This window comes from Furipterus horrens, unplaced genomic scaffold (assembly GCF_987537825.1).
Source record: "Furipterus horrens unplaced genomic scaffold, mFurHor1.1.pri manual_scaffold_6, whole genome shotgun sequence".
NCBI lineage: Eukaryota > Metazoa > Chordata > Mammalia > Chiroptera > Furipteridae > Furipterus > Furipterus horrens.
In genome coordinates, this window is record NW_028327176.1 from 156,109,394 (window position 1) to 156,123,336 (window position 13,943).

The following is a 13,943-nucleotide window of genomic DNA, read 5'->3' on the forward strand; positions in this document are numbered from 1 at the left end:
AATGGCAGTCACTGGGAAGGAAGGCAGTAGTAATTCCATCTAGCCTTCAGCTAGTTCGAGGTATGAAATACAGAGTATCAGGGATCCTAGGCCCTCTCACCTGGAACCCTCCTGAGAGGCAGGACATTTCTCAAGACTATGATTTGAGGGTTGCCATTTATTCTAGGGCCAAATCAAGCAATTAACTCTTGTTCAGTCTTTTAACTAATTTCTTTCTCTCTCAATGAAGAGAAAATTTTCTGCCTGATTTTCAAGTCATTCCATCTAAAATTTGCTGTTTCTTTGTTCAGACTCTTCCACAAGGTCTCCTCCTGCTCCCTTCTCCAATCACATCGCTTCTTAATGTTCAACACTCACGCTGTTATCCAATCTCCAGGCCTTCTTACATTGTACTCACATGGGATACTCACTCATTTTGCTTCATTCCCCAGGGCCCAGCTAGAGTTTCCACTCCTTAATTGCCTTCCCTGGCCATACCAGTGTGTGTGTATTGCCCTCTCTTAAGAATGTAGAGGCAGCTTGTAGTCCTGTCTATGTACTCCATGCCATCACTACTTAGTTATCACTGTCTTATTTCTATTATCACTAGCAGAATGTGTTTCTCTCTCTCCTGTTTTATGAGCTCTATCAGAGAAAGCGCCTTTTCACTTTCCGTGTTAAATCCCCCCCAAATCTAGTAAAGGATTGGTACACTATAAATGCTTAATAAATATTTGTCAATTTGAATAACTTTCTGACTGTATTATAAATTTTCTGATAGTAAAGGCCAAATCTTATCAGTCTTTGTTATTGTCTCCAATATCCAGCAGAGTGCTGATGACCCCAGCCCCTTCTACATCCCTGGATGAATGCGGACAAATCCATTTCCATGGAAGAATCCAACCAAGGATGACATCCCAAGACAACCTCAAAGACAGCATACTTGGACCCAAATGCTAACTGCTCCAGAACCTGCTCAAGCCCCATGATGTCCCTGTTATGAGACTTGTGGTAAAATATTCCTGAAAGAATATTAACAGTTAAAAAAACTCAATGGTAAATAGATGTCCATGTTTATTGAGCTCTTACTGCCTGCCAAGTCCTGTGCTAGGAAATTTATATAAATCAATCAATATGATACTATCAGTTGCCAACATTTGCAAAGATGACTAATTGGAGATTTGATGAAACTAGAGTGAAAAGTCCAGATTAAGCCTCAGCCCTGTCACTTACTAGCTATTTTACACTGGGAAATGACCGAGCTTCTGTTTTCTCCTTCTCATAATCAAAATAATGACACCTGTCTACCTACCTCAGAGCTGTGTGCAGATTAAATGAAATAATAAAATAAATGATGTTTCTGACACGTTATGTGTGTAATAAGTATTTAATAAAGGAGTGATACACATAAATATGTTTTCACACTTTAAAGTGATAGACACATGTAAAGGTATGGCTAGTATCCATTCTTAAATATATTCCAAAGAAAAACATTAAATTTAGACATTAGTTATTCACCTACAGAAGATTCTGAGTTACCATCTATGAGACCATCACCCAATAACTGGCCTTCCACAAAATTGTCTTTGCTCTTAAATGCCCATTATCCTTACAAAATATTTCATAAATTTACCTGAAACATGCTTCTGCATCTTGTATATCATTACAATCAAGTGAAACAGTTTTAAAGAATCTTTGAAATATACTTGTGGAATAAATTATGCAGATTTATTTTAACAGTGTTATTCCAAAAAGTCATTGAAAGTGTATTGAATCTAAACACATCTACAAAACTGAAAGTTACTCCAAAAAATTAGTAACTATCCATTCTAGATTATGCAAAGTGAGATTTTGCTTTTTTTTAAAAAAAGATTTTAACCCCTGTACCTGTTTCAGGTGCTCGAAGTGACACAGATGTTTTGGGGCCCTTTCCCCAGTAGGTATAAGGAGTGACAGAAAGATTAAATAAGGCATAAGGCTCCAGACCTTCCACCATAAATACAGGCAAAAGCTGTTGCTCACTAGCCAGGAACTAAAATATAAGCACAAAACATTATTTTCTTAGGGAGAAAATCATAAAATATTTTATTCCCACTTAATTAAAGTCTTTGCACTTTGGTTCACATGTAAAGTCAAACCTTAATGCTATGATGGTAGTAAGTTCCACATGGTTCCACACAGACCAGATAAAGTGTCTAATGTGCCAGTTGTTAACACTAACCACAGAGTGGTCAGAGACTGGCTCTAGACAAAAGATCTCAGGAATAATCTTGATGACAGATGCCAAATGGAACAACCACAGAGATGGGCTTGGCTAGGTGAAGAAAGTACAAATCAGTGAAGGCAGGGTAGAGCGCAGATGGTATCGTCTGAGAAATGAAAGTTACTAGAACCAACTCTGTACCTTAGGAGGAGAACTAAATTCCACACTGTAGAAAACTACACCCCAATCCACTGCTGGGACAGCATTCCACAGGATTTGAAGCCTTGAAGCATTTCCTTCAATCCTGAATGAAGACTCTTGAATGGAATCTGGGATTACCTTAGGGGTGAAAGAAAAGTTCCCTAGATGGAGGTGAAAGAAAGAATAGGGGGGAGAGGCAATTTAGAATTATGAATCATAATAAAAAGCATGGAGAATTAATAGCAATTACTAACAGTAACAAAACAAAATTTTCTTATCTTTTAATATGTGTCAGGGTACCTCTGGGAAAGTATTGAGACTTGGAGCCCCGTGCAGGCCAGACGAAGGAAATGAAGCCTGTAAGACCTGACCGGAAAACCAGAAAACCTGGGCGCATACATGCCTTGACGCTTATAGCCAGTGAGCCCCAGTGGGAATCGGGCCATGAGAAAATGCTTTATGTCCTTTGAAGCTTGCCCTGTTCTTTTACCTTGCTTGATTGCTTTTTTATACCAGCAGTAGAGGTTTTAACTTTTAACTCAAAATGAACTCACTCTCCCTATTTTATGGCCAACTGAAGTCTTTGTGTCCAACACACCCTGACCTGAGGGAGATCTCAACATTCCTTTAGTTGTTATCCCTAAACAAGATCTGTTTTCTGTAATCAGCAGTGTTTAACATTGATTGATGAGCTTTACATGCATGCCCTATGCCCTTAAACTTCCTGCACTCAGTAAAAGACCTTGGAGGAAGGCAATCGAGACGTGTTTGTCTCTCAGACATTTGCCAGCCTTCTTGCCCCTAGCACAAGCTGCCTGGGAAGTCTTCATTTCATCTGCAACACCAGGGGATCTCTGCCTGTCCGGGGACCCCAACAAACATGTCCTGAAAATTATCTTTTATGACTATTTCAAGCTGTAAATTTGAGTTAACCAACAGAAATTACTAAAGTCTTTTGCCTCTTAAAAGATAATTCTTAAGGAAAAAAACCCAACCTAAACATTTATTTAACAGAAAGTATGGAGAAGCAAGTGTAAGCAGGAATAAAATATTATACCTGGCAAAGGTTTGAGGGACGTCTGAATAATTGTAAACTGATTAAACTTGGCTGGCTCCAAAACAGAGACACTAGATCGCTGACTTATTTCTTGAGCTGTTATAATTTTAAAGCCATTGATCCAGAAAAGCCGACCACTATAGTACATCAGAGCATTCTGGGAAATTTCGGAAGTGCTCCAGGCTGCAAATTCTGTGATGGTGGTATCCCCAACACTGCTGAAACATGGCAGCAATTAGCGTGGGTATATGGAGTGGAGGAAGGGCAGGTACATTCAAGTACTGGAGGAAATTTGCATTTGTGTGTTTGTTTGGGTGTATAAAAACAAAGAGAAAACACCTTGCAACAATAATTGAATAATTGTCATTATTCTTAGTTTAATATTAAATTGATTTATACATTTTTAAAGGTATTCCTAAAGCAAGTTTTCTAGGGCTTTTCTTATTAATATGATACTGCAATGGCAAGAATGTTACACAGGCTTTAATACATATGTGTGATTCTTGGTCATACCCTATATCAAAAGTGCAACCCATTGATTGGTTTCTCATTGAGTCTTGTTTCCCTCCTATTCTTGGTTATTTACTTGCTTGCAGTATTCTAACCTGTTTGGTCCTTCTCTATGTACTGATCACAACACTCTTGCTTCAATGATACTTATCAACTTCTATAGCTTAGTCAAAATTCGTCTTTCCAGAGCAGGGAATCCAAGTAAACAGACTATTGTTTAAATTGCCCTTAGAGTTTTTTCCCACTGACAAAATTTTACAAGGATGTTTTTAGTTTAAAAATTTGTTTTATTGTTTCTAAAATTACCCTAGTTACCTAGCACTCAGTAAAAACTCTTATAATTTTATTTATTTATTTTTGTTTATTAATTAATTTATTTGTAGAGAGAGAGGCAAGGAGAAAGAGAGAGAGAGAAACATCACTGTGTGGTTGCCTCTCACTCGTGCCCTCAAATGGGGACCTGACGTGCAACCTAGTTATGTGCCCTGACTGGGAATCGAACCAGCGACAGTAAAAACTCTTAATGAGTCTCAACCTTTTTTTTTTTTAATTGTCATTCTATTACAGTTGTCCAAACTTTTCCCCTGTTGATCTCCCCTGTCCCTCCCACTCCTTGCTCGCACACTCAACCCCCACCCTGTTGTCCACGTCCGTGGGTCCTTTATACTTGTTCCTTGACTGGACCTTTCACCTTCTTCTCAACCTTTTAGAGTAGAGGTTTGACCTCTTTTTAAAATCATTTCTCTAAATCTTGTTAAAGTGTTGGCATTTCCCTATTTAGAAAATTATAAAGTATGGCATCAAAAGCAATGGAATTTTTGTTGAGAGAATTCCACATTACATTCTTGAAAAAATGGAAACTATGTCAGAGGACCATAGCTGGAAGTTGTGAACCTTATAAAAAAGCAAGTTCACTAGTGCTAGTCCCACAGTCCTTGGTCTAGTGAAATACTATTTACTCACACCTACTCAATTGTAAAGACAGCATCTGGTTTGCCTTGTGGAATTTCACTCACCTTACAGTGTCTCCACTGCATTCTCTTGATACCCCATCACAGTATGCACTATATTCTCCTGTAATTTGTTGCTTACAAACCTGTCTTTCCCCACAAGCACAATGCCTGCAACTGAGTGGATAATAAGTAATATTTATTGATAGAATGAATTCTCATGTATTATTATTTACAACTAAGGGGCAAGTCATTCTCTCCTTCTCAATCAATGGCCTTCAAGGGACATTACTTACCTCTGGCCCCGAAGAACAGCTGTGTATAGGTGAATACATTGACTGTCTTGAACCAACCAGTATAGGAGCCCATCACTGAGGTCTAAAGTTAGAGCAATTACCTAAATATAACATAAAGTAAGAAAACAAATCAAATACCCATTTAAAGTATACCTTTATGAACAAGTCGCACGTTAGCTATAGATTTCTTTTTAAGATCCTCTTTGAACCAATAAACTCATTAATTTTTTACCTTTCACTGAATATAAAAATTATATGAATATGCCTATTACTGTGTAATTTAGATATAAGTACACCAGTTTTCTAAAAATCTTCAAAAGGCAGGAATGCTACTCATTTCTATATACTTATCTCCAGCAGCTTCAGCATCACCTGGAAACTTGTTACAGATACAAATTCTCAACCACACTCCAGGTCTTACTTCATCAGGAACTTTGAGCCTCTGTGTCATGTCACAACTTTGGACTCTTCAGCCACATAAGCCAATGAATTCATTGTTGTCTGAATCAGTTGTTCTCAAACATTGCAGCACATTAGAATCACATGTGGAGTTCTTTAAAAATCTCAACTTCCAGAACATGTCCTTTTAAAGTATGGTCTCTGGGGATGAAACCCAGTCCCCTGTATGTTCTCTAATTCCCCAGATAATTCCAATGTGTCAACAAGTTTGAGAAACAATGATTTAAACCAGTTTGAATTGTATCTTCTGTTCATTATAACCAAAAGCATCCTGACACATTTTGAAAACATAATACACACAGTTTTTATGTGTTATAATTGAATAGAGTCAGATATATATAAAGTCCTATTTCCAGCTGACACCTGAAAACCGCTTCTTCCTACTCTCGCTTTAACTTCTTGTTATCATCCTGTCTTAATTTTATGTCCAATTGTTTAGGTGAGCAAAGACTGCTTCTCCTATGAAATAGACTGCGTGATATAGGAGTTATAATTCAAGAGATATTGTTTGCTTTCTTGGCTTTATAGGTATTTTTCAAATAGCCTGAGATTGCCAAGAGTCTGAGCTCCACGTTGTGGATTCCTTCTCAGGTAGGCCTAGAGACTGAAAGGTATCACATAGGATTAAAGTTGACGACTATATTTTTAGCAAGATACAGGAGCATGTAAACAAAGGTGATGAGCCATTAAAAAATGTAAATGGAATACAATAATGTATCCAAGAACTAAAAGCACTTGCTAACATTACCCAAGGCCTCCTACAAAGACATGATGTTGAGGCACATGACTTCAAGAACATTCAATGGTCTTGTAAATCACAGCTTTCTATTTTCAAAAAAAAAACTCAACCTACTCCGCCCCAACGCCCACCACCCCCCAAAAAAAACTATTCTAGCAATTCTCAATCTTCTGGAAGTTGAATCATGTCCATACTTCAGGGTAAAAGAGATTTATTGATTACTTTTTCAGTTAAAGTGAAATCAGGTTAATCTTGTTTGGTTGTTTATAATGAGATGCACTAGAGTGTTTAATTTTTTTATTAAATTATAATTGACATACAATATTATATTAGTTTCAGGTGAGCAACATGGTGACTTGACATTTATATACCTTATGATATGATCACAGTAAGTCTAGTAACCATCTATCACCATATAAAGTTACTAAGATATTATTGATTATTTTCCCTATAGTGTACATTATTGCATCCTTGTGACTTTATTTTATAAATGGACATTTGTGTCTCTTATTTTCCTTCATGTTTTTCCACCCATCTTCCCACCCGTAACACCTCTGGCAACCATCAATTTGTTCTCTGTGTTTGTGAATCTGTTTCTCTTTTTTGGATCATTTGTTTTATTTTTTAGATTCCACATATAAATAAAATCATATGGTATTTGTCTTTCTATGACTTATTTTACTTGACATAATACCCATGTCCATCCATGCTGTTGCATGTAGCAACACTTCTTACCTCTTAAAAGAGGAGATTCTACAGCTCCCTTTGCTGGATTACAACAGACTATTCAATCTATAAGTACAATTTAGGTGTTAAGTTATTATCCCATCTCTTTATATCAGTCATTTGGGTTCATATTTAAAGAGTCAGAGGTTATTCCATAAGTTTTTGATATGATTGTTATGTCTAATAGTGCATATACCTTGGAAATAATCCCTTTGATCTAAACTACAACCCTGAAGTTTAATTCTGTGGAAAAATGCACTATGTTCTATGAGCCTGATCCATTAGATGTGGCAAAAAGTGTCTTTCAATTTTAAATATCTCATTTATGCTCCCTTTTCATCATACAAGTATTGTAAGTTGTTCTATAAATAGCTGGCTCACTATCTTATCAGAACTGTTGATTGCAATGTATCTTATGACTCCATGATAAATCTGTGAGTAACATATAAAGGGTAACAGTGAAATGGAGAGAACTTTGCTTCATGCAAAACGTTTTGCCTTCAAAACACCCGCCAGCATTTATGGAGGCAGACAGATAAGACTTCAAACTGTGGCACCAAGACATGGATCTGTGCAGGCAGGAAAAGTACTCTTCAGGCTTTGAGAGTATTCGGGGTAAGAATTTAAAGAAAGGTGTATTTTGCCAAACATGCTGAGAAATCTAATGATCTACTCATTTACAGAAAAGTCCCCAGAGCTTTCCTTAATAAAAATAGCTCAAACAACCAGATCAGAGTAGTGGAAAAATTACTGACAAAGCCCCAGGGGTAGTATGTTACTCTTGAGATAATATTACCTTTACTATGTTTTTACAAAAATAAAAGTGCTTCCCCCTAACATCTATTATTGAGATATTAAAAAAGACTTTCTTTGTGTTCAGACCCAAGTAGCTCCAAAATTCATTTTTTCTGACTGTGTGAATTTCTATTTCTTTTAAATATCTTTGTTACAATCTGTGTGTGCAAATCAGATCCCTTTAAATATCTTATGAATTATTATTCATATAGCCTATGGAATTGAGGATCAAGTGACTCAACAATTTGTTTCTTTATTTGTCTATAGATGACCCAATATATCTGTATTATGTATTTTTTACCTCAATAGACAAAAAAAAGTTAAATTTTTGAAAAACATTTAAGACATAGCCTAGGTAGAAATGGTATGAATGATTTATTTCTTCTTTATGATTTTCTGTAGTTTCTAAATTTCCTACAGTAGATAGATATTACTACTATGATCAGAGAAAATTTAGAAATTTAGATGGATATATAGACAGTAACTAAATAAGATTAAGAAAAATAGGCACTGATTCTAGAAGCTGAGAAAGTAAAACTAACATTTGTTTTAGAACCATTCCTATATCAAATTGTTATTTAGACTGAGTTACAATAAGAGCTTAACTATTAGCAGTTACCATGTGCCTGGAACTATTCCCGTTACTTCCCATGAATTATGTCATTTACTTAATCTTTGCAACAAGTGTGAGAAGTTGAATAATTGTTAGTATTCCCACTATTCAGATACGTAAACAGACACAGAGGAGTCAAGTAATTTACCTAAAGGTCAGATAGTTTTTATAGTAGTCAACGTCCAAAAATGATCAAAAATAATAAAATACCTAATCACTACCCAAAAAGCTCAAATGTGTCCAATAGAATTCCTGAGACTATAAAAACAATCAGAAATTAAAATTATTTTAAGTGTGGACTATTCAAGGTAAGGCAAACTACAAAAATTTCCATATCATATTTAAAACTTTTTAATGAATGATAATCAAATAAAAGTTAGAGAAATTTTGCTTATACCAAGATCTTACTGTAGCAGTATTTCCTTTCAGAGTCTATCTTAAATACTCACAATAAGCAGAAGCAGTTTTGTCATAACTACAAAATAGCATTATTCAGAATTATTAAATAAGCAGATCTCATTCTTAATTTGTCACCTTTTTCCCAGAAAACCAAGGCTGTGCCTGCAGGATGAGGGAACTTTCCCCATTGAGCCTGGTGCTTTCAACTGAGTGTAATGTGGTCCAGTAGAGATATCCACCAACCGAATCCACCACCATGTCGTTCACCAGCACCTTCACGTGAGTCACTATGTCTGTGTGTCCTGTCAACACAGACAGCCTTTGTATCTGTAAAACATAATCACAGGGTGGTAATGATTTGCAAATGACATCATAATTTCTGAATAGTTTGCCGCAGTCATTATTAAATTGCTGAACTTGTCCATTCATTTGCTTAACCACAAATATTTAGTGGCACTATGCTGAGCAGTTTGCTAAACTTGGTAAACATAGTAGTCACAGTACCTGCCCTCATGGAACTTATCTCTTTCTATGTGTCTAAAGAAGTGAGGTAAATTTATTTTGCATTAAAACACTTGCTCTTTCTGATCATATATCCAGACATTCAAAACACTGCTGGGTAAGAATGTATTATATTGGATTCCTGAAGAAGATCTGATAAATAATGATGTCTCTCTTTTCTCCTTTCTGTCAATGTTTTTTCTTAATATTAACTACTGCCATTATTAGCGAGTACCTATTACATGTCAGGCAATATACTTTTTTCAGTCTTTAAAATATAAGCTCTTGTAACCCTCACATTAAGCCTATAAAGGATTTTTACTTCCTACTTTTTCAAGAGTAAACTGGGTTCAAAGAAGTTAAGTAATCCGTCCTGGAATTAAACAGTTTTATAAGAGACTGGGCAAACACTTGAAGCCAGTTTTTATGCCCATTCTTCCACTTCCTCCTTCTAAACTATTTCCAATTAACCCATTTTAGGGAGCTGATTAACTCAACTCAACTCTGCCTACATGTCATTGGCACTTATGAATTCAGACCATACCATATTGATTTGCCTCTAAATACATTGCTGTGTATGTTTATTCTATTATTTCATGTATGTATTTTTATCTCATTAAAAGAGTATGGGCAAGTGGTGATGTTTGCACAACACTAAACACACTAAAACACCACCCATTTTACATAACAAAACAGTGAATTTTATGGTCTGTGAATTATACCTCAATAAAGCTGATTTTTTTCAAAGACAGGTCCATGTCTACTATTTACTTTACATTCCCTACTATGCCTGTTCTCAGGGCTCTAAACACATTGCTGGTAGATAAGTGATTATTAAGTGAACAAAAGCATGGAAAATAGCACCCCTCTGATTAGAAAATAATTTCAGTACTATATTTCCTGATTTGTCAGACTAGTGTTCTCATTATTAACCACCTTTTCTTTTGAAATATACCACTACACATACATGCCCAAGATGTCTTCATTCTGTCTCAAGGTCTACTCTCAACCCTCTCCACCCTCCTCTGTGTGCCCCTCCCACCCCCCCCCACCCCCCCACCCCCCCCCGAGGCTGCGTCTATGAACTGCATCCACTGGCTTCCCTTGTTCTCTGGCTTCCAGTGAGATTCAGCCAACAGAAGGAAGAACTGGCAGGAGATCAGAGGGCAGAAGGAAAGAGGGGTTGAGGTACTCATCCCCCAGCCCATACATTTTGACAGTGATTGGGTTTCCTGTAAGCAGCTCTCCCGAAGATATGGTTCTCACAGGTTCTTCCCCTTCTTTCCTTTGCCCCTTTATGCCTGGAGGTGGTCATACCTTTCCACACCTGCTAGCCCAGGACATGCTTCACCATCCTTTGCTCATTTTCCTTAGCCCTGTCTACACCTTTGAATACAGTCCCTTCACTTACTTTCTTTTAATCATGCCTTTAGAATGTGCCCTCTTCCTCTAAGACTCTTACCTACTAGTGAACATTTTAATATATTTATTTTAAGATATTAAAAATAGTACACCAAAGACATAAAATTTCCTTTACACACAAATGCATTCTAATTTTTAAAATTGAGCAGGCTTAAAGACAAATATTAATTAAATAATAGCATAGATGGTACACAAGCATGAAAAAAAATCATGAAAATAACATTCAAGCTACTGAAGTGGGTGGGCATTGCTCCAGAGAACGCCAGGCTTTGACTTACCACATATGTCTTTCCAGTCCAGTAGAGAAAGTGACCAAGCCACTCATAAGCTATTGCCCCTGCTCCTGCAATGTCGAGTATGTGATAATTCTCTGAGATATTCGTCCCATTCAGCAGCCACATGTAAACATCACCTTTCATGTCACTGTAGTAGAGGCTGTTGTTATACCAATCCAGGTCTCAAAACAAAGTGAATTGGTAGCAGTTATTTTTTCACATGTGCTGACATAAACATAGCAAGTCAAAGAATCACACATGCACCTGAGTCTAGTTTTAAAGCATATGCTAACTAGATAGTCACTAGAACTTCAGGCATTAGTCAAGATTATTTCAATAATGTCATCTCAAAACCTTTACCCCGGTACTAAAGAGAGGAACTGATATTCATTAAGCATCATCTCTTTCCCAAACATTGTCCCAGGCACTTCTGCATATCTCACTTAATTCTTAAAACAAAGCTGTGAAATAGGAATTACTCCATTTTTGACATGGCAAACCTGAGACTCAGTGAGATTATCTATTCTACACAAGATCTCATGAATGAAAAAAGGAGGAGCCAAGATTCAAGACAATTCCAAAGCATTCTTTTCATGAGTACCACAATATCTCTTAAGCCCATTTTCTTTGTTGATCAGAAATGCTGTTGTACTTTTAATGGCCAAGCAAATAGATCAGATAATTAGATAATTATAGAAGATGCCATCTTCTGGCAAAATCACTATTATATCATCCTATAATGAAGACTATTCTTCATTCTAATGTCTTCCAGGCAAAATTTTCCACTCATGACATAATAGTCCTCTTTGTTATGAAATTCTTATTCTTTACTTATATTTTTATGCAGCTTTTCCATGCTCCAGTCTATGGCCAACTCAGAAAATTACTGAAGTAAAGCTGTCTTAGTGGAACAAGAGAGTTTGTTACTGTGATACAACAATGATAGGTTAAAATACACAAGAAGAATATCAAAGTCTTCCTGAAATGGGCATAAATCTGTTAAGTAACCTCCTCATACTTTGTGAAATAATAAATAGCATTCCTACTTGAGACCTAACATGTTTTTATCCTTATCCAAGAATATTTTATTGCTTTTAGAGAGAGAGTAAGGGAGAAACACACACAGAGAGAAACACTGACGTGAGAGGAAAACATCGAACAGCTGCCTTTCATACATGCACTGGTACTAGGGATTGAACCCACAACCCAGGCATGTGCCCTGATCAGGAATCAAACCTGTAGCCTTTCAGTGTATAGAACAATGCCCCAACCAACCAAAGCCACACTAGCCAAGGCAAGAGAACCAACATTTTCTTAATAGTCTCTCTGGTATTATAGTTCAGTCCATTTTTTCCCCTTTCCTTATTGACCTAATACCAAAGCACTCAATTCTTTTGACTTTCTGAATAATTTAGGAAGTCCTATGAGTAGAAACCTGTCATTCCAAGTGTAAAGGGACTTGGTATTTACCTGACACATTTCCTATATCAGAGGACAAGAATTCTCCTGGGCCAAAGCTATTTAATGATTTACTCCAAAGCCCATCTTCTTTGACAGCCATGATAAATGGTGGTTCTGTAGCTATTTAGTAAAAAAAGAAATTGAAAGAGCTATCACAGAAAGCACACTTTTTTAGTCACACATCTTATACCTTAGATTTCCTTTATAAAGTAAGTGAATATCAACATTTTGAAAATACTCTGGAGAGGTATGAACAATATATCTGCTTAATATAATTATATATAATAGTGGACATACTTTTTGATTTTTATGTAAATATTTGAAATTGAATGCAAAGAGCAACGTGTGGTAATATTGCCTCTACAGTAATGTTACAGTTGTGGCAGATTTTTTGTTTTTGTTGCTTTGGCTATTGGTTGCCACAGTCCCATTCAGAGCACCCAGAAGCAACTGTGATAAGAACAGCAGGATAAAAGGTACAATTATCTTTCCATTTTCTGTCTGCCACAAGAATGGAATTTAGTGTAATTTGCAGCCCTTCAACTTCTCTCCCCATGACCTTCAGAGTTCACGGAGTGCTATTGCTTAACAAGCCATAAGAAAGAAGAAAGCCATGAAAAAGAAGAAAATTATATTGCTTCCACAAAATATCTTGGAAAGTTTAAAATAGCAAGCTAGACACATAGATATCACTTGGTGCTTTCTGTGTTTTCCTCATGTCAGATAAACACATACTCAAGAGTCTGTCACACCCTCATTCTCATTTCTTTACCACATTGGAGGTGACTCATTTTAAGGGACACAGGAAGTAAGTCTATTTTTTTTTTCCATCAGAATCACTCCCTAAATCAAGAATATTTTCTCACCTGGCACCAGGGTAGTACCCACTGAAGGCTCCGACCAAGGGCCTGGCCCCTTGGGAGAACTTGCTCTCACAGAAACCTTGTATTTGGTAGCACTCTGCAATTCCGGGACATTAAGCATGGTCCCACTTATGTTAGAGAAAACATGAGTGATTTCAGGGAAGTCTTGGGTTAATATCTTCACCTTGTAAGTCCAGTTCTGCCAGGCGGAAGGGCCTAACCGGAAGAGTTAACCAATAATTACTGACCAGGATGACAGCAGCAAGGGCAAACAAAGGATTGTCAGTGAATGTGCCTCCAGTCTCGCCTTGAATGGAAGGGTAATTGGGCAGTGATACCTGTTACACCCCTAATCATCAGGATTGGTTTGACTGGTTTGACAGTATGACTAGGATAGTGTCTATTCCACCCATGCCACTTACTTTGCTTATTGATGGAGACATTATTCCCAGCAAATCAGAGGACACTGTTCAAGCTGTGTGTTTGGCTGCATA

The 13,943-nt window shown here is 36.8% G+C and overlaps 1 protein-coding gene across 1 annotated transcript in view; it reads right to left on the reverse strand.

Annotated features, from left to right (window-relative positions):
* ROS1 (ROS proto-oncogene 1, receptor tyrosine kinase) overlaps positions 1-13,943 on the reverse strand; it is a 104,658-nt gene that overhangs the window by 58,396 nt on the left and 32,319 nt on the right. Inside the window, exons 14-21 of the mRNA XM_090279782.1 lie at positions 13,453-13,665; positions 12,596-12,706; positions 11,129-11,307; positions 9,063-9,254; positions 5,197-5,297; positions 3,441-3,658; positions 2,384-2,544; positions 1,867-2,011 (exon numbers count right to left, since the gene is read on the reverse strand). Coding sequence (XP_090135908.1) covers positions 1,867-2,011; positions 2,384-2,544; positions 3,441-3,658; positions 5,197-5,297; positions 9,063-9,254; positions 11,129-11,307; positions 12,596-12,706; positions 13,453-13,665 — 1,320 coding nt within the window. The remainder of the gene's footprint in view (positions 1-1,866; positions 2,012-2,383; positions 2,545-3,440; positions 3,659-5,196; positions 5,298-9,062; positions 9,255-11,128; positions 11,308-12,595; positions 12,707-13,452; positions 13,666-13,943) is intronic.